Source organism: Charadrius vociferus, unplaced genomic scaffold (assembly GCF_000708025.1).
Source record: "Charadrius vociferus isolate BGI_N301 unplaced genomic scaffold, ASM70802v2 scaffold282, whole genome shotgun sequence".
Lineage (NCBI taxonomy): Eukaryota > Metazoa > Chordata > Aves > Charadriiformes > Charadriidae > Charadrius > Charadrius vociferus.
The window spans coordinates 8,042,824-8,070,436 of NW_009647731.1; the positions used below are offsets into that span (position 1 = coordinate 8,042,824).

The window sequence follows — 27,613 nt, forward strand, 5'->3', positions numbered from 1 at the left end:
TCCTGTTTCTTTCTGTATTTAAAAATTAAAATTGTTACTCGTATAAAACCTTTGGATACTATCACTTTGTATTAATGGACCCAGTCCAAAAAATGGAAGGGTTTGATATTTCACTAGACGACCTGCCTTTGACAAAGATTGGAACAGGCAATTCTTTCATATCTTCACAAGAAGGTAAGCCAGCTTTTTATAACAATTTAAATTACATCTTTAAAATGTCAAGTGAGATGGACCATTTGATACGTTTGGCTGTCATGTTGAAAGGTAGCGCTTTTTTTAATCAAATGTACTTCATTTGTCTAGGGTTTTTAAGGACATATTATGATTTGCATTCAGTCTTTTATGTTATTTAAATATTCTGCAACACTATGAGTGCTTCAGAATTACAATACAAATTTCATTTAATACTCCTTAAGCATTTGTTCACTACAAAAATTACGCCAAAGTGAATTACTAACAAAGCCATTATAAAGCATTCAGCCTCAGTCCCTTTGCTCTCTCATGACACTCTTTTGTCAATGGGGTAAGGTAAAACAAACACACATACAAACAAACCTCTTAAATCTTTTATAGAAGGGAACAGCAATAATAAGTAATCCAAAATACTAACTCTCTGCTCCACTTACATCATCTGTACTTACATTATATGTAACATCAAAAAAATAATTTTAGGAGAAAACATATGCTTCTCATAAAGTGATATATGCAGGCATGCTGATGAGAAAACAAAGACCATTTTTGTCAGAGTTCTGCATTAACAGGAATAAAATACTTCATGGAACAGCAGAGAAGACTCTCTTCTTTCCAAAAAGCACAGCCTATCTAAATGTCCTTCATAAATATTCATGAGCCCAGAACCAAAAGCATAAGAACGATTAAAATTAATTAAATAGAGCTAATAGATAAAGACCTCAATGATCAGGTTTCTGCAGACATCTCTCTTCCCACTTTTGATCCTATCCATTTTGTTTCTGTGACTTTTCAGATTTTTCCATGCTACTCTACTATCCTAAAATATATTGATAAAATCCTTGTAAACGAACCACAGATTTGCAGGAATAAGCCTACCGAGTCCTTTTTGGTCTTTCATCTTTGCTAGAGATGAAGCTTGACAAGGTTTTTGTACAGAAAGTGCCTTCATACTGCCTTTAAGACTATCCCCTTTCTGATTATATCATTTTATAGCCCGTCACTTGCCAGCATCTTTCCTTAAAGAAACTCCATGGGAAACTGCACAATTTTCTCCAGGTAAAAATACGTCAGGTTTTTTTTTCTTCTCTAGATAACCTGTATTTCACATGTTCCAGCATGATTTATCAGTTTTTGTTTCTCTTTTCAGGCTTCTGTTTCCCCAAGAAAAGCTAGTTCTTTTCTACACAGTTGCATTTTGATAAGTATTTCTGACTTCTCCCCTTACATTTGATCTAGGTTAGACTCTTTATCTCTAGCATACCAGAAGTGAGTGAATGATTACAGTGGCTCAATGCCTGAGAACACACATCCTGAAGGTACCTCTGGTAGATCTGAGATCTGGTTTTAATTTTTTTTCAGCCCACAGTTGTGTCATACCAGTTACGAACCCACCTGTGAGATCACATTGCCTGGAAGCAAGTCTGTTTTCCCAGTTAACATTCTTGCAGGAGCATCACCTCGCTCCCTTCTCTTGCATTTCCTCCTAGACATTTTTACAATGAAATTATTTACCTACAGTTCCCTCACTCTCTTCCTTCAGTGCAAATTACTGATTTTTCCCACAGCAGGCTCTTCTTCTCAAATGTGTGTTTGTTATATAAAAGGTAAAATAAAATCTTTGGAAAGTGATTTTGCTGAGACTTTAATTCAGTCAGTGTATTCTATGTAACCCCTGCCTCTCACAGTTACGTTTGGCAAGTTCCTGGGACAGAAGCAAAAATGAAAATCTTTGTGCATTCCCAACATTTACTTGAATTATTCTTCCAAAATCAAAGCTGACTGGACTTGCCAATGTGAGGGTAAACAATTGCTCACTGACCTATCATAAATCTATCTACGCAGAGTCTCTACAAAACTTGTGGCTCTCTTCTTCTTTTGTACTAACTTTGTACTTTCAAATAGTCTCCGCAATGCTTTAAGTCGTTCTGTTTCCAATAATTAGGAAGCAGAAGTTGATAGTGTGCCCAAATCTATTTTTATGGCATATTTCCAAGATAAAACAGAGCCAAGAATCTGTTCTTTATCTTTAACCATCAAGGATCTAAAAACTTCCGGAAAGAACATGCATCATCACCAGCCCTCTCACAAACAGAGCACGCCTACACTGCTGTGCTGCAGAAAAACATGCCTCTCCTCCCAGCTAACCGCGAGGTTGGATGGGGCAAGTGTCTTGCAACACTGGAAGCGTAAGCAATATATGAAAATACAGGCTGGCATTGGCGTCAGTCCCCTTTTCATCCCATAATTTTTCCTTTTTTTGACACTAGGAAAGCTTGGGATGGAACGTGGGAGATGTCCAGAGCCCTAGATGTCTAGCTTCTTTCTGAGCCACTGGTCTGTATCTGAGCTGGCCAGAGCCATTCTTTTATCGATCTAGACATTCAAGAAGATATGCATTTGCCTTTCAATCTACAAGGCAAATCTACAGTTATTCCCTTTTATTTCACCTGCTTCTCTCAAATAACTTTAATATTCTGGCATTAATAGGAGATCAAGCATTCAGAGTAATGGACTTCACCGTCTTCCCTTTAATTCTGCTTGTTACTTGTCAAGAAAGCCTGGCTGTCCCTACTCACCCCCTCCTGTCTTCAGTTACTGTCATCATCTGCTCTAAAATTCTCTCCTAGTGTTATTACCTTTAAATGATACTATGCTCCATAAGTCTCTCCAGCTCACAAAAGCAGAAGTTAACATTATCTTTGCTTGCTTTGACTGATTTAATTAGCTGACAGCATGTATTATGGAAGGTCATAAATATTTATCATTTCAAATATATTCCTTTTATTGTTGTTGTGCAGCACGGGGGAGGATACACTAAAGCAAATTGGTTTTGCCTCTATTCAATATAAGACTTTTTCACTTGACCAGAATGAAAACATTGGAGATAGACAATAGAAATATCAAGAAAGTCTTTTATTCATGGCTCTGCCACTCAGAGACTAAAAGTAAGATTCTCCAAGAAGGTGAGTGGTCTTTGTCTATACGTATTAGCAATTCTCTAGGGGATGGAATACACAAAGCTGCTTCCAGATGACCTCCGTCCAAGATAAGAAAGTCATTAACCACCTTCAGTCTAAAATTGAAATGAGAGAGAAAAATGTTGCTTTTACAATTTTATTCAATTATCTTTCTATGAAAGCCTTGGTAATTTATATATCACTGCACTTGAAACGCAGTTGCTGAGATTCCTTTGGAGAACATGGTTCTCAGTGAGTGTTTTGATCTTCTTTTTCCTACCTATGTGAAGGCCACTACTATCAGAATGCATTTATGTCCTTGATAATTCTCAAGCTGACATTTATAAAACCACCTGGGTGTGCTCACTTGCATATTGTCAGAGGCAACTGCAAAAGCCAGCCTTTTCTTACTGCCCACAAAAACCTACTGTTCCTTTTAAGACATAAAGCCAGGCCCAGAATAATTGACCATTCCTAAAAGAAGCTAGACCTCAAAACCCCACAACGTGGGCTAGAAACTCTTTTTACTATTAATTCTGACTTGTCATACTGGCTTACATTAATTTAATCTGCACCACTGTGTATTGCCTCTGAAGTACACCTACAGTGAAAATCTCTGTTGAAAATGTATATGGTCCCCCCGTACCAACCACACTGCCACTTATCAACATACAGAGCACATCAAAAAGCGAACTAAAGAAGTTAGTAAACTTACATTCTTGCCAAATGCAATTTTCAGCTATTTGTGTACATTTGTCCCTGGAGGCATTCTTGCAAGCATGTACTTCTGCTTCAATTTGTAGCTGTACTGCCGGGGGGAGCGCAGTGGCACTGCTTCAAGACTCACGCAAAGAACTAACGCTGTGGAAAGCACGGCAAAATACTTGACCATATCCAGCAATCGTGGTACCCTAAAAAAACCCCTACATTTCAAAGGGGTCTGGTTTTCACACAAAGATGTTTAGCAATTTCTGAAGATGTTTCATCATTAATAGAGGCACCAGTTTCACTGGCTGTTTTCCATTTAACTTGCATGCCCAGATTTTGACAAATGGGGCACATGACATTCCGTATCTCTTTTCTGTGGCTCCCCAACCTCATTCCTCCCCAGACTTATCGAATAAGCTACATCATCTGAGGAGATACAGGTCCCATAACTGCTGCCAAATTTCCATCTTCCAGTCAACGAACATAGACAAGACTGTAGATAATTTATTAGTGAGATCTATTCTGTCTTATCTGAAATTACCTATGTGTATTCAGTGTAAGCACTAATTAAATATAAGATCCAGTCACTGACTAGCCACTGCTTCCTCCAGATTCCTCTGAGACTTCTTTCTAATGATTACCGTCATATATGGCACTGGGTTGTACCAGTAAGAACCAGACCCAGATTCAAACATTCATGTAGGTGTCGTGTGCTACAGGAATGACAGACACTCTTGACTTGGTTTTTACAACGGCTATCAGGCTGAGTGCGTTATGTACAGCTCATCATATGGAAAAACATATTCTTGGGGTTACTTCTGAAATTATATCTTCTCTCAGGCAATGCACGTATCTTAAGACCACAAATTGGATTCTTATATGAACCATAGATTCAACCCAAGTTACTTCCCGCCCTCAGGCACTTGAATCACTCTTTGTATAAGGAAGACAGTCGCTCTTATACAGTTGCCTATACAGGTGATTATAACAGCACTCATCCTGTAGATAGCCGTGTAGTAACCTGAGGTCTTGCCCAGGAACTGAAAGACCTGGGTTGTGACATAGTTGTGACCCACAACCTCCGAAGCACGGAAGAGAACCTGGGACTTACATGATGGATAAGTCACAAAGCCATTACAGAGAAAAAGATTAATGACTTGATTGCCATCATCCTATACTTCCCCTCCTGACACAATCTTGACTTTGAAGGGCTGTGGTTTCTCTGCTCTAAGCTGATCACAATGTTGTCAGTTGATGCCAGTTATATTGAGAGCAAGCCAACCAATGAGAGGGCTCGGTACAGAGACCCCTAATCTGTGAATCCCACATGGCCCGAAAGGGCATAGATTAGTCAAAACAGTAGTGGGTAGACAGAGCTTGAGTAACTTCACTAGAAAAAGCTAATAAATGCCCAGGCATCTTTATTGTCCCAAAGTTGTAACACAATTTTTCTTACTCCCCCCCTTTTTAAAAGAAACTAGCCCGCTCTCTGTACAAGATATAAACAGGCTTGATTATGTGAAAATGTACAAGGGTTTGCTTCACAGGGCATGGATGTCAGACAGACAACAAACAGACTTCCAGCGGGTGACACAGAGCAACAAAATTAAGCTCCTGTTCTGAACTTCCCTGCAGAGGAGGCTCAGCCCATTGCCTGTAACAGGAGCTGAGGATAGCCGGCTAACTCAGGTCAGCACTTCACGTTGACTGCTATGAATATTACATACAATAACCCCTCTGAGGGCTACAATGGCCTCGTCTTGCTTTTCTTCAAACCCATAACAAAACTTTAAGAGGTGAAAAATTTGGTGAATTAGATATGACGAGTGACAAGAAAAGGCAACATCTGCTATATCCAGCAACGAGGGTATCATTCTTACAAAGGTTCTCACCCACCCACGCGAAGCCTATAATTAGACGCCATGTGGGCAGGTCCGCACCCACCGTTGTGGGACTGATTCCAAGTGAAAAGAGCCGGTAGCAACCAGGATTTGACAGGGAGCTGGCTGAACGGAGCTGGCAAAGCAGCAACCCCTCCTGCATTCAGAGCGGTAAGTGGCTGAAAACTTGGTCGGGTCTTTGGGCAAGCGTCCTTACTAACTGCTGGTTGGGACTGGAGGACTGCAAGGAGTCCTGCTTAAGAAAAGACAGGCTGAATGGTATGGTCAACAGGCAAAAAGCAAACAGCAGCACTCGGAGTGATCCCAAGGAGAACCTGGCAGCAGCTACAAGGCTTAAAACTTTTCAATTCCAGGAAATCCCAGCAGGAGATGAGAATTTCTGGGCTGCGATAATGTAAAGCAGCTAGGAAAACAGGGTGGATTCAGTGGGGCTAAGGTAATTTAAGACTGAATATATCCCTATGTTTTTAAAGGAAGAACAAAATGACAGTATTTGCACATGGAATCTGGACTTTTTTTTTTAAAGGCAAAACGCATGAGAACACAGATAACAGCTGAAATGAAAAGGGAGGATAAATTAGGTTACAAAATCAAACATTAGGAGCACCGCAAATTTAAAGTGAGAATTTAAGTGGGGAAGAATTACAGAGCTGTTATATGAAAGAATGTGGCAAACAAAATATATTTTGGTAGACTACCATATACAGAGAAACTTGAATTAGTCATCAGCAAGGGTTATTCTGCACTTTGGAAATGGCAAAAGGAAAACAGTGTTGGTCTTAGAGTTGACTAAATTTAACAGTAGCCTAATCGTGAAGAGGGACAGTGAAGTTCCTCCTGGAGAGACAGATGAGTGGCCAATGGTGGCCAATGGCAAGTCAGATGAAAGATCCCTAGTTCGCATAAAATTGGCACAGCCGCTTCCCAAAACTGAATCATGTTTGTTGGGGTTTTTTTTATGATGCTTGCAGTCAGATTAAATGATCATAATTGTCTCTATACATTTAAACACAGCAAGAGTAGGGTCAAGGTGAGGATCCTATTATTTGGAAAATCAGAGCAGATACTGCACAAAGTTCTGAAGTGGGAAGACAAGGACTTGATATTTAATAGGTTTTCTTTACTATAATCTCACAATTTCTTTACATTGCTCACCATTTCTAAGCAATTGACCTAAACATCTTAAAAGCCCAAATCTTACTGCATCCTCCAATGATGAACAAATATATGTACACCTCTGCATGCTTACTAACCTTTTATTGGAGCGCGTCCCGCATTAAACGCCTCGAGAAAAAAATTTGCATTACTATTCTGAGTCAATATTTCAGGTTAATGCTCTAGTCCACTGTCTCAGATTCAGTTTAAGAGGTCAGTAGATGCTCAGAAAACTCTATTACCCAGACCAGACAACAAAAGTGAGCCCTGCCTTGCCTCGGTTACTACTTTGTATTGGGTGGTTTGGAGAAAGAAATCTACAAAAGGTTGTGGACAGCTTTGCTCCACTGCAGAATTGGTTTATCTAATGTTAAATTTGTGAGTTTCAGAGCTACACAATTAAGACCAGTTTCCTCCTGGAGAACTTCACTGTACTTAAAAGTTGATGAGCCAGCAGGAAAGGAGACTGGCTAACGCTGAGATGCTCTTTTACGTATTACTTGCTTGTATTGAAGCAGTGCCAATGAGCCTTCATCCAGAATCAGGGTGTTACTATGGGCTATTTATGGGGAGGAGCTGGAGATGAAATTGAGTCTTTTATCAATTGTGCCAATTATTCTGCTACCTCAATTAGTACACCACATCACCAGCACTTTGTCCAGTACTGTGTACACCAGTTTTCAGTATTTGGTAGTCTGGATAAATACTGTGTCTGAGCCACTAAACAGGGACTGTGCCTGGAAAAGATGGTGCTCTTTGCATGCTTGTAAAGAATGGGCCAGATAACCTCTACAAAATTATATTCAAATAAAACAAACAAAAATTATACTATACTTTGATGTATTTGCATATCGGTAAATATGTACATGATCCCCTTTGTGAGGCCTAAAGATACTATTGTAATATTTTTTTCCTTAGTTTCTTTTACCATTTTGGATGATGTTACAATGCTTGAGTGTGCAATTAGCAAGTGTTCTCTAGGTGCCTCAGGCTTAAAGCCATGCAAGAATTTGCTGAGAGAACAAGGAATTTAACCTGTAACTTCTATCCCTAAGGCTTATACGCTAAACTCTGGATGGCTTCTTTTTCTTTGTGTTGCCTTTACACCCTGATAGCTGAGTGCTGTGCCAAACTACTGAAAAATACTAAAGTCTAAAATAAAACACTGAACAGACAGAACTGACAAAAATATTCTCCGTTTAAGGACAATGCCAGTGCAGGGAATATAGGAAGTATGGTTGGAGTGGTAAGGCAGGAAAAGATGGAAAACAACCATAAATGGTGAAAACTAAAAAGACTTGAAAGAAGGTAAAGGACTTAAACTTCAGTACTGAAGGGAGAAAAGCAGATCTGAAAATTGGAAAGACTGCATAAGAGTGAAGAGAGAGAAGATGCCATGCTTAGCTCTGTTGACAGATGAGAATGAGCTACCATTGCAGATTGTTACTGCAGAAGGAGTTGTTCCTGCTCTACTGGTGCTTGCTTTGAACATAAATGATATTAACAAAGGCTGTTCCCCACCTTGGCATAGGCTGCTGAGGTCACCCTCCAACTTCCTATTTGGCCTCTTTGAAACACAGGATGAAGAAGTGGAAGGCAATGTCTAGGTCATCAGCCCTCATCCATGCTACTTCTCACTGTCACATTAAAATGTGATAAAACTCCATCTTAATACTAGCTATTTTTTTTTACCCTGTGACTCCAGCTGGATGGCTATTTCAGGACAACATACTGGACTTAATTTTTTCATGGCTAGTTCTTGTTCTACCACTACTGCTTTGTTTACGTATCGCTGTCCTCTTCTGGTCTCAGGTTATATCTTTGGGGATCAACCATTTACACTCTGAGCCTTCACACTGCTAGTCTAAAAAGTCCTCTCTTCACTTCTTGCTCTGCATTCCCTCTTTTACATTCTCATGATTATCCAAGAAGACTTTCTCTCAACCTTCTCCGTTTTCTCAATAATCCTGTTGAACTGTGCACGCAGCACCAATGAAGCCTCTGTACTCTTTAAATAATACCCCATCTATATATTGAATACAATCTATATACTTGACAATACTGTTCTCCCAACTGCATACGTGGAAACAAACACTAAGAAGTTCCTCGGCACTATAAAAGTCACTAGTAATACACTAGCAAGACTTCAAAGGCTTTTTCAGTCATTGCTTCCTCAGATGTTTACCTCCATTCTGAGCACGATATGCAGTGTGACCGCATTTGCTTTCCCAAACAATAAAAAATAACCCAACATTCATGACCTGTAATTTTTATTTACTAATCCATTAGTCTAGAAGTCAGTATTTTTTCAGTATGAGCTCAAGTCCAGCAATGCCAGTGTTGACAGTTGGCACGCAGTGTAAAACCAGGAACTGATTCCCCTAAAACCCCTATCAGTAATGATCCGTCATGGGCAGTGAGTAATTGTGGGGTCAAAAAACACAATCTTAAAAACATGATCGCAGCTTGATCATGATGTGATGCAATGGTGCACAGTAGCAAGAGCTGTGTGTGTAAATCCAGGAGTTGTCTTCTAGTTCTTTGCCGTTATTGTCTGAGATGCAATAATTACTCAATTTTTAATCTACTTAATCCATGCATTTAATTTTTAATCTACTTAACTGTTGTAATAGTGCATGTGTATAATTTTAATTTCTTAACCGAAATATCAAGTAGCAGAGAAGATCTTATTAAAATCCGAGTATCATGAGGCCTGTAATGTTGATCTTATAAGAGTGTCATGTTAGTTTGCCGTGTCAAGTAACTGAATTCAATTACACAACTTAATCTATTAACAGTTTTTCACAATTTTTCTTTCATGACTGAGTATCCTCTGGACCGTTCCATTATTCCGCCTCAGGCTGAGAGTGGACTGAAACTCCACAGGTCTGAAATCCCTCAGGTCATTCGTCCTTTTTTTTTTTTTACCTGTTTAGCATACCAGTTTTCTTCAAATCACATCTCTGGAATTTTGTTACTAATCAATAACTTAAAAAAAAATACCAATTCTCTTTATAGCTTTTTATAGCTCTCAGTTATGAGTTACCGAAGTCCAATGATTTCAAAATATGTAGTTCCAGCAGCTGTTCTACAGCAAATCTAGAATTATGGTCTGAACAGAGTATCATCATGAATACTTTTTTTCTGGTGTGAGCATCAGCTGGTTTTAGGAAAGAGAGAAAAAGAAAAGTGTAAACATTTCACTTCAGCTGCATCATTGCTTTTTGCTCCATTTTGTGTAGTAATGGACCAAAACCATTGCATCTTTTTAATTCTTCCATTTGTGACGTATTCCTTCTTAATTCATGTCTTAGGTCTACAGGCCATAAATGCACATGTTGGCGTTGCCATTTTCCTTATGAAATCTGTGTGACTTCTAGCTATTAATTTCAAGTTACTAATATTCCCCTTTTTGGTTCTTTTGTATTCTTCCAGTTTCTTTCATTTTACAAAGTTGCCTGAAGGTTTTTAGTCTCTTTTCTATTACTTTTTTTTCAGCATAAAGCTACCCAATCTTCATTAAAGAAAACAGTGGCTGTTTTGTATCCTGTTACTGCTCACCCGGGAAAGAGATAAGAAGGGTGATAAGAGAATGGTGAGTAAAATTCTTAGCAATTAGATAAATAACATATTTTGTTTTAAATTAAAAAAAAAATGAAATGTTTTTACTGTAATGATTTTTTTTAGCTTAAATATTCTGATAGTTAAAAACTCTGAGATTTGGGCTTGCTTCTCTTGAATACAGTGTGCGTGTTTGTGTGCATGTCCTAAGGCAGGTGTGCGGGTACATGTGTGGGACTTAAAAATACACTGTTGACAGTCATTATGCAGACTTTCTCATATCTCACAAACCATCCACTAGTGGCCCATGAATCACAGGTTGAGCAACAGTGCCAGAAGATGACTTGATGGCCCATTGTGATGGACAACTACTGCTCCAATGTAGGTTTTACACATTAGGATGTCAGTCTATGAATATTTGCAATTTTTTTTTTTTTTTTCTGGAGCTGAACAGCAATTTGGAAATATTTTGTGCTGGTTTTGCTTCCTAATTGCATGTCCTTTGTCCATTGAGTATAACAATTGTGCTCAGCATTCAGCAGCAGTCCTACCAGCAATACTGGCTAGGCTGAGATCCCATTCACAAACAAGTCATTCCAGTTCCTCTTGTTCAGCGCTAAGCTTCTTAAATACCCAGTGAAAGAATTTTCCCCCATCAAATTGTATGCTGCCTCAACTCTTTTACAAAGACATAATTTCTTAACCTCTTTGCAATCTTTTTGTCATTCGTTTAACTTAGACCAATATAGAGAACCTACCCACTAAAAAATTGTCTCCTGCCCAAACCACACCTCTCTCAGTGACAGAATGAATCAACATTCCACAAAAAAAAATAAATAATAAGATTTTTACATCTTCCCTTGCTTACTTAACCACATGTTCATTTCTATTTTCTGCCTTCAAAGGAAGAACCTCTGATAGTAAACTACTGATCACTTTTATTTGGCAACAACCTTCCACATTTTCTAAAATGGTTCCTCATTAGCTGCCTTTCAGATTTTGGGTCTGGAGAGAAATTACACTATCCTTCCTGCTGTAGTGTTCCCAACATGGTCTATACATCTCCTGAGCATGAGAACTCTCCATTAAATACAAACAGATCCCACTGAGCTCTCCAGTTTATTTGATGAGCCCCATCTGTGATTTTCCTGCACTGTCATCAGGTTCTCATCATGATGATGGGAACTTCTTGACTGATATTCCGGTTGAACAGAGGTGCTCCTTTTGAATCATAGAATCATAGAATTGTCTAGGTTGGAAAAGACCCTCGGGATCATCGAGTCCAACCATCTACCCTACTCTACAAAGTTCTCCCTTACACCATATTCCCCAACACCACATCTAAAAGTCTCTTAAACACATCCAGGGATGGTGACTCAACCACCTCCCTGGGCAGCCTGTTCCAATGCCCGACATCTGGCTGACAGCTAGGTTCTCTCTGTTCTTGTCTGTCACCTGCTGCTTAGAACAACCTCCGATCCTATTCCGTCTTACTCACTGACATCCTCTCTGCTTTCCACTCTCCTAGAGTAGCTAGTTTTCTTCTCTGTTAACTCCATCAATGGAGGTATTAGACTTGGGAATGGAATTATATTTCCAAGGAAATTTCATGATTCCTCTTCAGCTCTTTGCTTTGCAGCTGCAGCTCACTGCTTAGATGTTCAGCCTTGCTCCTCTGCCCTACCACACAAACAACGAGCTGTTTCCACACAAGGACTTCAGAGCTGATTAGAGAGTGCTAGAGACACATTCTCTGCACTCTGACCTGTCCCGTTTGGCTGGGTTAGGAAACCACCTCATTACAGCCAGGTAATCCAACTTCCACAAAAAAAAAAAAACAAAAACAAAAACCCAAATACATAGATCACATATGCCTCTCCTGTCTGACATTTGACACACAAGCTTCAAGGACAAATTCTGTGAAATTCCCAGTTTTTTCTTTGTTTCTGAGAGCATTTGGTAGTGTCAATGACCTTTGGAGCACTGGTTTTCTAGCTTTCTCACATTGCCAAATCTCTAAAAAATATCCCTTGGAGACCATTTCCCACATAGCAAGATGATACCTACTAAATTTACCTTTTTTTTTTTCATTACCTCTAATGAACTATCTCATGCCAGGGCTGACAGTTCAAAATTTTTGCTTTACCAGAAAAGCCGTATGTTGAAAATGGGAGGTGGGTGCCATAGGAAACACCTAGAAGAAGAGGAAATTGAGAACAGTGAATGAGGCAAACAGGAAAGGAGGAGAATGATGAAATGTATGCAAACCCTGCCATGGGAAAGCCAAGTAAGGGAAGTGCAGAGGAAAGGAATCTTAATAAAGTCAGGGATACAAAGGTACATGAATGCAAAGAGCCCTGGCTAAAGGCAGCACAAACAGCCCAAAGATAGTATCATAGGTTGGATAGTCATTTACTATCATAATCAGATAGTATCATTTAGGTTGGAAAATACCTTTAAGATCATCAAGTCCAAATGTTACCCTAGCACTGCCAAGGCCATTGCTGAACCATGTCCCTAAGCTCCACATCTACACGTCTTTTAAATACCTCCAGGGATAGTGACTCAACCACTGCCCTGGGCAGCCTGTTCCAACACTTGACAACCCTTCAGGTGAAGAAATTTTTCCTGATATCCAATCTAAACCTCCCCAGCACAACTTGAGGCTGTTTCCTTTTGTCCTAATGTTTGTTGCTTGGGAGAAGAGACAGACCCCCACCTTGCTACAACCTCCTTTCAGGTAGTTGTAGGGAGCGATAAGGTCTCCCCTCAGCCTCCTTTTCTCCAGGCTAAACAATCCCAGTTCCCTCAGCCGCTCCTCACAGCTCTTGTTCTCTAGATGCTTCACCAGCTTCATTGCCCTTCTCTGGACACGCTCCAGCACCTCAATGCCTTTCTCATAGTAAGGGGCCCAAGCTGCCAAGCATGAAGACTTTACCAAGTTACAGCTATCACTGTCTTTGTTCTACCACACCTCCTACCTATCTCCTCACAGACGGCAAAAATCAGGACCTCGTGATCCGATTTACTCCCTCAGGACCCCGTATGCAGTATTGGCTGTGCAAGGAATGCATCGGACAGCAAAACTGAGTGGAGGGGAAGGATCACCTCCCTCATCCTGCTGGCAACGCCCTTCCTTATGCAGCCCAGGACGCTACTGGCTGCCTTTGCTGCAAGGGCATGTTGCTGGCTTACGGTCAATTGGTGTCCACCAGGACCCTCACGTGTCTTTCTGCAAAGCTTCTTTCCAGCTGATGGGTGCCCAGTGCGTACTGACGGGTGTATGAGCTTATTCCTCTTCAGGTGCAGCTCTTTGCATTTCTCTTTGTATTAAACTCTTTTAGAAAGGACAAATCACTCTAAATGAAACGCTTAACCTGTATATTCAATTTGCTTTAGGTGTTTGGAATGTGGATTATTGCACTTTATCTCCTTGGCACAGTAGCAGGTGAGACACAATATCTATAAAAACTACCACAAGACAGTGAATTCAGACAAAATACTATATAGGAGATGATGACTGGTATTTTCCTTTGCACTGAAGTTGTAGTATAATTTGTGTGTCATTATATGACAATGTCTATTACTGTGCACAGAACTAATGCGAAAAGGCTCTGCTCTGTTCAAATTTTATTATTAAGAATACAAGAGACATATCTCTGTGCTGAAAATTCACAGAGAAATTTGGAGTCACGTGTCCTACTTCTATCAAGACAACACACGAGCCGTCTTTACATGACTGCTGTATACAAAGCACTGCTCAGCAACAGCGTGCTTAGCACAACAAATAGTGCTAAAACATTTAAAAGTTGGGCACAAGTGAGCAAAAGACCCATTTGATCTGAAAAAGCAACTATATTGAAAGAAATAAGCATTTCATTCACAGTACCAGGTTACTGCATAGATATCCTTCATTCCTACGAGCAGAGACACAATGCTTTGGAGTAGGAAGCATGCAGGACCAATCCTAATAAGCACTTCTTACAAGACTATTTTTTTTAAAAAAGAAATTGAATTAATCCTTTACAAGACTAGAAAATGGTGTCAAAACAGCGTCTGGGTCTTTACTTGGTTTATCCTCAAATTGCTTAGCTCCCTTTGTGTTACCTGCCTCAGGCAACATCCACAAAGGAAACAAGAATGAATCTCAGTTTCAAAATAAATCATAAAATGAGTTTTCTGCTCCTCAGACCACTGTAGTCTCAAATACATCATCAAGCCATAAGAGAGTCCGACACATAAACAAATTGTTTCTTCTGCTCTAGGTAAAGAAGTTTGCTACCCCAGGCTTGGCTGTTTTACAGATGACCCACCCTGGTCTGGGGTACCGGGGAGACTTCTGACAGGTTTGCCTGACTCTCCAGAACATATGAACCTGAGCTTCTCTCTCTACACCAGAGAAACAGGAAATAACTCACAGGTGACATTTATTTTTAACATCAAGAACTGACTAAACCTACACGTTTGTTAACTTGTTAAAAAGTCTGCGTCAGTCATCATAGGCAAACAAGTCAGAATAAGAAGATAGTTTGAAGGTACAGTAATGAATGTACTTCGGGGTGAAGCATCCAAAAAAACCAGTTGAGAATGAACCATAGGACACAACAGCTTTCCTGCATTTTCCTGCACAAGGATACGGGTTACGGCAGACTACCTTTTGCATGCATTAATGTCTCTGAGAAAAGTTGAAGACTTGTTCAAACAAACAGCCTTCTGAGTATTCAGATATGAGGGCAAATACTGCTGTTTCACAGGGAAGGTAGCTAGGAAAATATTGTGACTTTTAAAAATAAAAGACTGATTTTACGCAGTTTCCAAACCCACATTCCACCTTGCAGTCTGAGGAATTTTACATTCTTACCTGTCTCTCTGTCTCTGAAAACAAGACAGAACTACCCAAGTTGCTTCTGCTCTGAAATACTGAGCAGAGCAATGTGGGGGAACCCGTAAGATCAGGAGCTGGGACACATCACTTCAGCAAATGCTTATGAAACTGCTAAATCCCTCTCAGGCTCCCAAATCTAGTGTCCCCTGAGCCCTACAGGGATGTTTAGGATTCCTCTGGCATGAACTACGATGCCGTCACTGCTGTTGTAGACATCATTGCTTACAGCAATCCTGGTTGCAGCCCTGAGAATCCAACTCAGGTTCTCTATGGATGAGAAGTTCTACATGTAATAAACTTTTATGATCTGCAGAGCAAGGACATGTAAGCACACAAGATAAATTCTGCAGCAGGTTACTCAGCAGTTCTATTGTTGATAAAATAAGTCAAAATACACCTTGCACTACTTCCCAGCCACTAAACTTAAATATATGTATGATCTACAGTGCAGTCCTTCCACCCCAACTCCCTGACCTCACATCACAGACCCTGTATTTGTCTGAAAACAATACAGACAGTCAGATACCACTCTCAGAGGAAAAGAAAAATATCTAGCTAAGCAACTTACAGCAACGCATGAAGATCAGCTTCACCCCTACTGCACACTGCTCTTGCATGAAATTCTTTTAGCCTTTCCAGAGTAGATAATGACAAAAACAGGCACAGAAACATCACCTTTTCCCGGGGAGGGGGGGGAACCCAACCCCAAACCAAAAACCTGTTGCTTAGATGCAGAGCAGCACATTGAAGCCAAAGGTCAGGTCAGTGAAAGGGTAAGCTGAACCAGGAGATGTGGAGGTGGTGGGCTGCTCTCTGGAGGAACTTGCCCAATGCAGGCCAACAGGCACCATGTGACGCTGTGGCCCTTTTAAGTTGTTTTATATTCCACATGGGGTTCTTCCTGTATTCAGCAAAATAGATAGGAGCAATAGAAACCACATGGGCACAACTTCTCTGGAAACCATAGTGGAACTGAGAAAGGTGAGGTACAGGGGTCCCTGAGTTCCAAAGTCACAGACTTTGTCCATTAAAAATAGTCCCTTGAGTCCTACAGATGGGATGACCTAGCTGACTTTTTAAAAATGTTTGAAAGTATGAATACATAAAACTTTTTCTTTTTTTTCTCCACACACAGGTGATATCAGCGATAAACTCCTCAACCATCCCAAACTCACATTTCTCCATACATAGGAACACCACCTTCATCATTCATGGATTTGGCAGCACTGGAAAAAAAGGCTGGGTGGTAGAAATGTGCTTGGTATGAGAGAGTATCCTCTGACTTCCGTCAGCAGTTGTAACTACAATCTGTCAGTATCCTTTAGGTGCTCATGTTCACCTTCCATTTTGCAATTCATTACGTAGTAGCAGATACCAAACACCCAAAAAGTAGATTTCACAAAAGTCAAAATGTTCCCACTCTGGAAGATGCAGCATAGTCAAGGTTTCTTGGTCATCTCTGGCATTATGTTTCTCTAGAGATTTTCCATTCCCAAACCCTACAAATCAGATCAAAGCAATAAACTGAACACAGGTGTCGCCAGCCTCGACATGAGTGTCAGAATATCAAATTAGACACACCAATTCACTGCTTCTCCCATTAGGAGCAGTTGAACCATCCTTCGGTCAGAAGGCCTTCCTGAGTTGCAAAGTTCAAGTTTCAGTCAACAAATACCATTCTGCTTCACCACTATTCAGATTTCAAGCAAAACCCAAACCACCAGCAGAAAAGAACATTTTTTTTTTTAATTAGAGTGCAATGAAAAAAAGATTTAAAATACGAAATGTGGAAGCTACCACAGAACCAGCAGAGTGTGCTGTGTCAATGACAGCCTTGGCTCTGATAGATAAGCAAAATCTACTAGAGTTTCTGCTTCTTCCACACTGGCAGGGAAAAGGACAAGCTAGAAAAAAGACCACCGCTGAATACTAGGTCACAGATCTGCAGCATTATTTTTTTCAACTATGAAAACTTTTAATCTAGAATATTAAAAATCCAATTTTTTCAGCTGAAAAGAAACAGCAATTCTATCTGCCTCTCCACATTACAAACTATGTTTATGGTGCCTACAGGAGAGGAGGGAATCCAGGATTCAAGGCACTATCACTTCAATCTTCTGTTTTCCTTGTCATTCACTTTCAGCTATTTACCAGATTGATTTTTGTTTCCACTCCTTGTTCTTTCTCAAACTTTAAGCCTTAGTCACAGAAAGCTATAGCTGCAGACTTTGATACATGACTGTTCCAGTGGAAGAATCACTGATCTCTGCAAGACAGTGACCAGTACCAAAGTGACCAATGCATTAGCTTTCTTTGCTGAAATAGAAGCTTTCTACTCTGCTCCAAACCTTTCCAGTCTGACATGTCTTTCTCGGTTTTAAAGACACCGGGTAAATAAGGTTACTTCCTATACTATTCAGTTAAACTACCAACATCCCTCAAAGAATGTCACATACTGCACATAGCAGCTACTGTGCAGTTGTGTGGCTTTTCCAAATTATTTCAAATATGCATACAAATGGCTTATAAAGTAAAATATTTTTAGTAGTCTTTCATAATTGATACTTTCAGGATTAATGGCTTGTTATATTCTGTTTTGTAAGAAAATGCATGTTTCAGTGTGGTACAGGCTACAGTGAAGAGTCCCATTTAGTAAAGAATAAGAAATTCCATGATGATATTACCTTTTAATGTTTATTCTGACTTAAATTGAATCTCTGTTTGTCATTTTGCTTCCTTAAATACTTTGTTTTATGTATTCCCACATCAGCTGTTACTGGAAGTAGAAAACGTCAACTGCATTGCTGTCGATTGGGAAGACGGTGCAAAAGGCACCTACATCAGTGCAGTGAACAACATCCGCGTGATTGGGGCTGAGATTGCTTATTTCCTAGAAACTTTACAGGTAAAAGACACGGCTTTACCACCTACAATTCTGAAGTGGATGTAGTGGGGTTAGGATGATGCTGCTTTGGTTTTCGACCTTGTCCAGTATGGTCAGCCAGTGCTTCAGGAAGAGCTGTACAATGTTGAGATCCAGCTAATTATACTAATTATCAACTCCATAAGGACTTCTTACAGCCACAAAAGACGCAAATTAAGCTAATGTGGTTAAAAAGAGGTGCCAATTAATTAAAGACCAGTAGGTGGCAACATTTCCATATGATGATGCAGGCACGAAGGCATTCAATGGAAATGAGGTGAGGCCTCAGGTCAGCGATTGCAGTTTTGCCAGCATTGGCATTGTATAGGTGTGCTAGAAGTAAATTAACATCTCAGCTTCTCGCCACTGAAATGAGCAGGAGCTGGCTCACTTGGTAATGCCACATTTGCTGTCTACAGACACGACCAACTGCCCAGTTGCCTTCTAGTTGTGAAGTTCATGTTCTTAAAGGCAAGTGTTCACATTTCCATGCACAGCACAGAACCGCTCGCTTGCAAAGATTGAGTATCAGCATTTCGCGCTGACTTCAGAAAGACTCCTGAGTACTTAGAAGTGCTGCAAATCAGAACCATGCCTGGCCACGGACTTAATCCTGACCAGGAGGCATTCTTCTTAAAGTGCTGCAAGGGGTAGTTCAGAGCCCACAGGGCAAAGTGACAACTTCACAAGCGCCTGAGTACAAAACACGCCCCAGAATCTGCTGGGGTACGATCTGCTGTTTCTACCTGGGAAACTCATCTCTAGCCTCACACGTTTGCCTCTGTACCTTCCTTCTTTGTGTACAAATCCCAGACCACTTGAAGATGGGGCCAGTTTCTCATGTAATATCTCTTATGACTGCACCATTTGCAGTCTAGGGCTATCTTTTTTCCATTACGAAAAAAAAAAAAAGCATAAATGATCCTTAGACTTTCTATTCTCTTGCTCAGTTTACAAACTTCTAGAGTCTGACTTTAGGAAAAGTTAATTTGCATTGTAAATGGAAGTACTGCACTAAAATGTATTCAGAGGAACCTGATGTCTAACAATAAAGACAGACAGGCCAATACTACAGATATTTTTATTTTGGTACAGGCATGATAAAACAAAACTTAGTGTAAAAACCTCAACAATTAGCAACCAATCCGTGTTGTCTTTGTTCACTACAAAACTCAGCAAATCCCTGGATGAAATGTGACCCCTGCATACAGCATACACGCTGATTAATCTCCATTTCCACCTTCAAAGCATGTGTAATATCTCAGCAGTGCGGGTCTTGTACAGCTGACACTTGGCAAAGGGCAGAATGAATGTCACCCCACCTAAGCTTGTCAGTGAAAATGTTATTGAGTGATCTGATCACATAGTCTAAGAAGACATATGGAGAATAAATGTGTGATAAAACAGCTCCATAATAGATTAAATAAATAAAATATAAGATAATTTTGATGGAAGATGAAATTAGGGGTTGATCCAAATGAGAAAGAAGGTTCATATTTATCACCAAGGGTAACTGGATATGGTAACCATATGCCAACCCTACAACAGTGAATCCATCATCACTAGGCATTTAGAATTCTAGATTGGATCACTTTCTATCAAGCCTTAGTGTAATTTAAACAATAATTAACTCAAGGAACTCACGCCTTGTTTGCTATGCAGGAAGTCAGTCTAGATGTTCCCCAAGGCCCGTAATGTAAGACATCCTCTTTGCTTGCTACTTAAAGCCTGTGTTCTTGTCTCCCACCACCACCACCTTAATGATCAGAAATTCTTCAGATACTCCCTTTGCAAAATTCATTTAATTGGCCACAGTCTGGGAGCACATACTGCAGGAGAGGCGGGAAGAAGGATCCAAGGCATCAGGCGGATAACAGGTAGGCTGTTCACCGAGGTGCATAGCACCAAAAGCTAACGTAGCATATTTCTAAAGGAAAGAAACTTGCAACTCACTGGTGTGTAGACTGGAACTAAATTATGGGCAGTGCTGGAGACACCTTGTGTGAGAGCAGGCCAACTTTGTGCTTCTCAGAAACAAGGGTAATTATTTCTTCTTCTTTCCCAAAAATCTGTAGTGGAAAACTTTAGTGGAAGGACAAACATAGTTAATATGTTTGTAATGTTATTGTCATTCACTGGATTAGATCAAGCCCTACGTAAAGGCAAAACAGCATATCAGGAATCCTTAGTTTTTTCTATTCGTAAAGCTTTGCAGGCTGGTAATAAGCTCACAGGTAATTAAATGCTTCCTTCATAGTAATACAATGCCATTATACAGTTTATTAGAAAATATTTTACTTCTGTTGGAATAAGCTTGCAGAAAGGTTCACAAAACTGTACTATTGCATGGTTTTTTTCAGTTGAGCTTAGAATTCACATCATTATTATTCAACATGCTTGTGCAATACTGAATGTCTGAAATTGCAAGCTGGCAAAAGACATACCAACGTGTGCAACACTTCCCTACCTCCCTCAACCAACAAACATGGGGTTTTGGGGTTTTTTTTTTAGGCTTAGACCCTGCTGCACCCTATTTTGAAGGTACTCCTCCTGAAGTGAGACTGGATCCTTCAGATGCAAACTTTGTTGACATTATTCACAGTAATGCTGCTCACTTCCCCGCCATAGGTAAGTGTTCGTGTGCAAATAAATATCTGCAGGGGCAGGCATGTCACCAAGGCACTGACATCCTCACACGTGTATCTCAGGGCTTGGAATGTATAACACCACCGGTCATCTTGACTTTTACCCAAACGGAGGAACTGTGATGCCTGGATGCACCGATTTAAATCCAGAGATGAAACAAAGTGATTTTGAAGTTATCATTGCAGGTAAACGTACATTCCCACCATGCATAGTACTTTACTTTTGTTCAATCCTGAAACATGAACTGTGACATTTTCTCCCAAATGTAACTGTCCATTTGGGAGAAAACAGCAAGAAAAAAAAAAAATATTTTTTTGCCTATCACTCATAAGTAAGAAAAGGAAATAAGAAACAATAAAGGCTGGATCAGAACAAAATTGGACCTGCAGAACACAAAAAGACAGGAAAATGGGGAGTCCGCAAGTCCAACACCCCGAGAACCTCAGCAGGAGATTTTGTAGGCTGAGACAGGCCAGCATCATGACCAAGCCTGCGGCATGATACCACCGCCTTTGGTTTCTGGCAGATGCTGCAAAGAGCATCCAACTTAAAAGTCATGAATTAGGCAAAAGCACTCAGTGTTTCCAGGGACTGTGCATGCCTCATCTCTCCACCTGAGACTTCTCTCTCTTCACAGGCTTTGGAGAGGTTGGCAGAAGGCTGGTGGATTCTCTTTGCTCTGTTAAGTCTTTTAAAACTGTAATTAATGTCATCTTGCTGCGACATATCATATATACACATACATGGCTGTGCTCATAAGAGGGACTGTTATGCCATAGCAGACCAATGCATCTCACTTGCAGCCTTGGGGTAACCGGCACACAGTTCTCTGGATAAAACACAGACAAAACAGTAACTTCTACTGCAACTAGAAATGTGTAAATTCAGATGAAACATTATTACATGACCACACTGCTGTTCTGTTCCGTGCCTCGGCTGTTTCCATGGCAAGGCAAGCACAATTCTTCTACAGGAGAACAGGAGGTTATTTCATGGATGTTCATAAACTTTGTTCCAACAGACGCTACAGTCATTGGGGGGTGCCATCACTCACGCAGCCACGAGTATTATTTTGAAAGTATCCTCTATCCCACCGGATACCTTGGATATCCCTGTGAAACGTACAAGTCCATGCAGGCAGTAAGTATATCAGCCCAGGAATGAGTGAGCTGTAAAGAAAATAATCCAGGTCTCTGCGCTCACAACAGGTCGCGCTATGTGCGCAGAGCATTCGGATGCTGGTGGCTGTGCTATCGTGGTGTGGTTTGGTAGGAGGAAGGGCAGAAGATGGATCCTGAAGCACAAATGATATCACCAAATACAAAAAAAAAGAAAAACTAAACCCTGTACAATTCTCATCCTAAACATGTATGCAAAAAGCACTTAGGCTAGATGTATCTACTCTACTAATTCCTCGCTGGAAGAGGAGACATTTGGAGCCTCCAAAATCATTGACTCTTCTCCAGTTTACACTGGACACTGATTAGAGCACCTAAATAAATGCACTTATGAACGATACTCCTTTTTTCCCCCTCCATATTTTGCTGCAAAGTGGATGCAGGAAAGTTACCATCCCAGTGGAAGTGTAAAATTGGCTTATATTTTGACCTAGACTCTACCTGAAAAATATTTGAACTAGGGAGTTTCAGACCATCATCCACACAGGTGTGAAACCTGCTCATTCCACACCCTCTCAGTATGCATGGGTGCAGGAGATGCGATCAGGTTTCGGTGGTAAACTAAGACAACATACAGTGCTGCCACAGCTTTACAAGATGAGAACAGCATCTTGAGCCTTAATTTTGTCAGAGCTAGGATGAAAAAAAATACTCCTCATTAACTGGTGCTCTTATTTTCCCTAGGGACACTGTTTCCCTTGTCCCCAGGAGGGATGTCCGATGATGGGGCACTATGCTGACAGATTCTCAGCTAAATGCGAGAGGGTAAACCAAAAGTATTTTTTAAATACAGCAGCAGATCCACCTTTTGCGAGTAAGTAGCAGAGGTTTGTTACAGTTGTTCACATGTTTGAAAAGTGATTGCCTTGATGTGATTTACAGCCATGCACTTCTGTTGCTTCTATGAGCCACTGCTAACATCTCTAACCAAAAAAAGCTACATTAGTTATCAAAATTCAAGCTCACTGCATCTTTCATTTGCTAACATGAATGAATTCCAGTTGGGGGCGGGGGGGGGAATAACTTTCCAGTATACTAGCATTTTCAGATCTCTCGTACCAATGACAATATAATTTTATTTTGCTTTTCTTTATGCAGCTTGGAGACAAAAAGTATTTATCAAGCTGTCTGGTATGAAGAAAATGAGGGGGGATATAAACCTAGTTTTCCATGACACAGAGGGAAACACAAAAGAATATGAAATCGCCAGGTAAGATTAAATTAATGTTTCCCTAGAGCATTTAATGCTGCTAACCTTAATCTACACATTTTCCCCATATTTAAGCAATGCAAACTTTTATTCTACATTACAGACATTCTACTTGACATCAGGTATGAAAAAAAAGTGATCCCATAGATAAGACCTATGAGGGCAGGTGAATGGTTGCAAAAAGGAAATGGAAGTCACTTCCTCTCCGTGAACTATGTGACTTTACAGTAAATTAGGAATATAGTTTGAAAGGAGAAGTGCTGTGTTTCTCCAAGTTGCTCTTAAAAAAATAAATTGACACCTTTGGAACACATGTAATGCATAGGGTTCTCACCTGTTACACACAGGTTTTGGCACTACTAGCATAGCATCACACGTGTCAGCATACTCGGCTCCACGTGCTGACAAGGCTCTGCTCTGCCCATGACTTGCTGTGTGATCTCATGCAAGGCGATCCTATGCCTGAACTTACTAAATTTGCATAATGGATCTCTCCTTCCTCCTTAGGGTATATTAAAAGCCATCACACTACTACTAGAAATGGCACATTTATATAGTCTGGCCAGTGAGCTTCATTCACAGCTCATATCATCATCCACTAACTATCAAAATAGCAGCTCCCACTGTCTCCTGTACTTGCTCTGAAACATACAATCATAGAATGGTTTGGGTTGGAAGGGACCTTTAAAGGCCATCTAGTCCAACCCCCCTGCAATGAGCAGGGACATCCTCAAATCAATCGGATTGCTCAGAGCCCCGTCCAACCTGACCTGGAATGTTTCCAGGGATGAGGCATTGACCACCTCTCTGGGCAACCTGGGCCAGGGTTTCACCACCCTCAGTGTAAAAAATTTCTTCTTGATATCTGGTCTGAATCTACCCTCTTTTAGTTTAAAGCCACTACGCTGCTAAAAAGTCTGTCCCCATCTTTCTTATAAGCCCCCTTGAAGTACTGAAATGCCACAATAAGGTCTCCCTGGAGCCTTCTCTTCTCCAGGCTGAACAACCCCAACTCTCAGCTTGTCTTGATCAGAGGGCTGGAGTACCTCTGCTATGATTTTTGTGGCCCTCCTCTGGACCCGTTCCAACAGGTCCATGTCTTCCCTGTGCTGAGGGCCTCAGAGCTGGATGCAGTACTCCAGGTGGGGTCTCACCAGAGTGCAGTAGAGGGGCAGAATCACCTCCCTTGACCTGCTGGTCACAGTTCTTTTGATGCAGCCCAGGATGCGGTTGGCCTTCTCGGTTGTGAACACAGATTGTCAGCTCACGTTCAGGTTTTCATCCACCAGTACCCCGAAGTCCTTCTCGGCAGAGCTGCTTTCAATCCCTTCATCCCCCAGCCTGTATTGGTACCGGGGGTTGCCCTGACCCCAGTGCAGGACCCTGCACTTGGCCTTTTTGAACCTCATGAGGTTCACATTGGCCCAGTTCTCAAGCCTGGCCAGGTCCTTCTGGATGGCATCCCATCCCTCAGGTGTGTCAACTGCACCACTCAGTTTGGTGTCATCCGCAAACCTGCTGAGGGAAACGTGCCCTTCCACATGCTCTCCCACCATCCTCTGTGCACATGCAGACCAAAGCCCCACAGGAGTTCCCAGCTCATCTATAAAATCCTCCCTGATAACCTCATCTGGAGCTCTCCCTGCAGTGATACCTGCAAATATCAGCACATGTGGGCGCTGGAGGCAGTCCCAGCCTCACCCTTATCTCCCGGTAGTCTCCTGCCACGTGTGCATTTAAATTTTGCAGTGTTGTTTGTTGTCATCCTCTCCCCGTTCAGCGCATAACACCCCAGGGTGCTCGTCCAGTGTCTGGTGCTGTTGCAAAGAACAGCGAAAGAGAAAATTTCTGTCATAACAAAGAGGAAAACACAAATCTTGTGGAGAATGTGATTTAGTTCAATAACCTCTAAACTGCATTGCTGTCTTCATTCTATTTGCAGTGGAGTCCTCTCTCAAGACCAAGTTTATACAAAATACCTCGATGTGGAAATTAATCCAAAAAAAACTAAAAAAATTGAATTTCTCTGGAATAAAGCCATATTCACTTTGCTCTGGGCAAGACTGGGAGCAGAAACAGTCAATATAATTCACGGAGAAGATGGACGTAGGTATGTATATCCCTTCTACAGGTCAGAAGGAAGGGGAAAGGAGTGCAAAAACTGTGGGAGACAGAACTGAAAAAATGTTCTTGATAAATTGGACACATTTCACAGTCAACAAAGTGAATTTCAGTAGGGACAACGACAAGATATTACACTCTGGTCAGAAAATCAAATGTTTGAGTACAAATCGGGGAATAACTGTCTGGAAAGAAATACAGCTGTAAGTAATTTGGAACGTATGCTGTTTTGCCACAGCAAAACAATTATAAACCAAGATAAAGCAAGTCTCATTCTCAGGTGCACTATCAAGATCATTGTATAGAAGATCCAGGGAGTAATTATTCTAATTTGAATAACTGGGGTGAGACTGTAATGAGAAGCAGGGTCATTTTCAAGTTTGGAGAGTTTACTTCAGGAGCTACGCACAAAGCCTGAAGTCCAGAAAAACAGTAAAAGAGGTTTAGAAAACACAATCCGTGTAGAGCAGCTGAAGGAAATGTGTTTCTCAATGAAGAAAAGCCTGGAGAGAAGCATATACGTAGGCTGTCTGTGAAGGGTCACAGTCAACTATTCCACATATCCACTGGGTTTAGGTCAAGGCTTAATTGATGTATTTTGCAACAGAGGAAATATTGGTTAGATATTAAGAAAAAAACTTCCTTACGGTTTGGCATTGCCGTGGATTACTTAGAGAAGCTGATGAAACCGCTTTCAGTGTGAGCCCCCCCCCCAAAAAAGCTGCAAAGCTTTGATTGGGGCAATCTAGTTAAGCACCTAGCCTAAATAAAGGGAGCCTAACAAGATGCCTTTCTGGCATTTTATCTAGAGCTCTCTATTCATGAATCTAGAGATTAATTTTATTCATATGTTAAAACTTTACTTTTACACCTGGTCCCCAAAAGAAGGAAATTCACCTTGTTACTAGGAATACACAGACACTAATATTCTGTAGAGCAGGCTTTTAAGAATGCTTAAGTTGCATTATGGATCAAACTTACAACCCTCAAGGTGACAGCTGACAAGCTTTCATTGTTGTTTGGAGGGGGGGGAAAAATAAAAAATCTTGAATCAAGGTTTTTTTCCTCCCAGGTCAACTTTTTGCGGTCGTGGAACTGTGACATATGGAGTTCCCCAGTTACTTACACCTTGCTAGAGGTCACCAAGTACAACTGTTCTGTACACGGCAGCTGAGCAAACCATGAGTCCTGTGCCTGGGAATATGGGTACACAAGGCTATTAAAGCAAAACTCAAGCTACTCGTTGCTTCCTTTATGTTTTCAGTTCTTTGCAAACACGCTTGTCAATGTTTTTCACATTTGAACCAACTTCATTGTGCTCATAACTACAGAAACAGCTGGAAATCATATATGCTAAAATCCATTTATAACACTGCGCAGTCTTCCTCTCCTAGTACCTCAAGAAAAGCAGGTCAGAACTGTTCCCTACCACATTGATAATTTGCCAGACCTTCTGTCTATCAAACACTCTCAAGGCAGCACATTACCTCAGCACACGCCTGGTGCTGGGAATAGTCCCAAACACCTCCTTTCTGCAGCCTATGCTATTCCTCAAAACTTTCCAACCCCACCCCAGAGCACTGCCCTCAGAAGATGCTGTGGGATGAGGCAGAAACAGAACAAGACCAGGGTATTTTTTCAGCAGGTCAGCACCTTCAGGAACGCAACAGGCAAAGCCAGACCTCAAGCATTCCCCACTTCAGAAGAAACTAAACAGCTAAACCACAGCACCTGGCTACTGTTTCATTTCAAGCACATGCCCTTGCTGTGGCCACTGACAATCCTGGAGAGGAACTCTGACTTTGAATAACTCCAGGCTTTGCAAAACCTGGGATTGAGTATTTTGCATTAAAATGAACACTACTGCTCTGCAAAGCATGGCATGAGTGAGACACCTGGGGCTTTAAGAGACCAAGGCAGTGGATATTTTCCTAAATATAAAACCTAAATTCTAAGTTAATGAATAGGAAGAAAGAGTTGATAATTTATTCACTACCATTTCCCCATGTTTGATAAATTATGTACAAGCACTTGGACAGGTAATCTTCTAAGAAATGGGAGTAGAAGTACAATATTAAGAACATATAATGAGTATAAATATCTGAACGAAGTACTTTTTTAAAAAAGAACAACAGTCAGTGTTGTATCTTTGCCTAAACACTAGCCAAGCCTGTGT

General features: G+C 40.8%; 1 protein-coding gene across 1 annotated transcript; it reads left to right on the top strand.

The window, feature by feature from the left end:
• Positions 1-74: 74 nt before the first annotated feature.
• LOC104283471 (pancreatic lipase-related protein 2-like) lies at positions 75-26,573 on the top strand. The gene is made up of 15 exons (XM_009881643.1): positions 75-174; positions 2,231-2,378; positions 13,470-13,755; positions 13,874-13,922; positions 14,740-14,894; positions 16,495-16,620; positions 18,130-18,264; positions 20,051-20,159; positions 20,794-20,910; positions 20,991-21,113; positions 21,950-22,068; positions 22,791-22,920; positions 23,205-23,316; positions 25,259-25,426; positions 26,510-26,573. The coding sequence occupies exons 1-15, from the start codon at positions 75-77 to the stop codon at positions 26,571-26,573; spliced, it is 1,941 nt and encodes a 646-aa protein (XP_009879945.1).
• Positions 26,574-27,613: the final 1,040 nt, after the last annotated feature.

Coding starts and splice junctions, on each gene's coding strand:
- LOC104283471 (XM_009881643.1), top strand. CDS start 75: ATGGACCCAGTCCAAAAAATGGAAGGGTTTGATATTTCACTAGACGAC. Junction 175..2,230: donor TTTCATATCTTCACAAGAAG/GTAAGCCAGCTT, acceptor TTAACCATCAAG/GATCTAAAAACTTCCGGAAA. Junction 18,265..20,050: donor ATTTCCTAGAAACTTTACAG/GTAAAAGACACG, acceptor CTTAATGATCAG/AAATTCTTCAGATACTCCCT.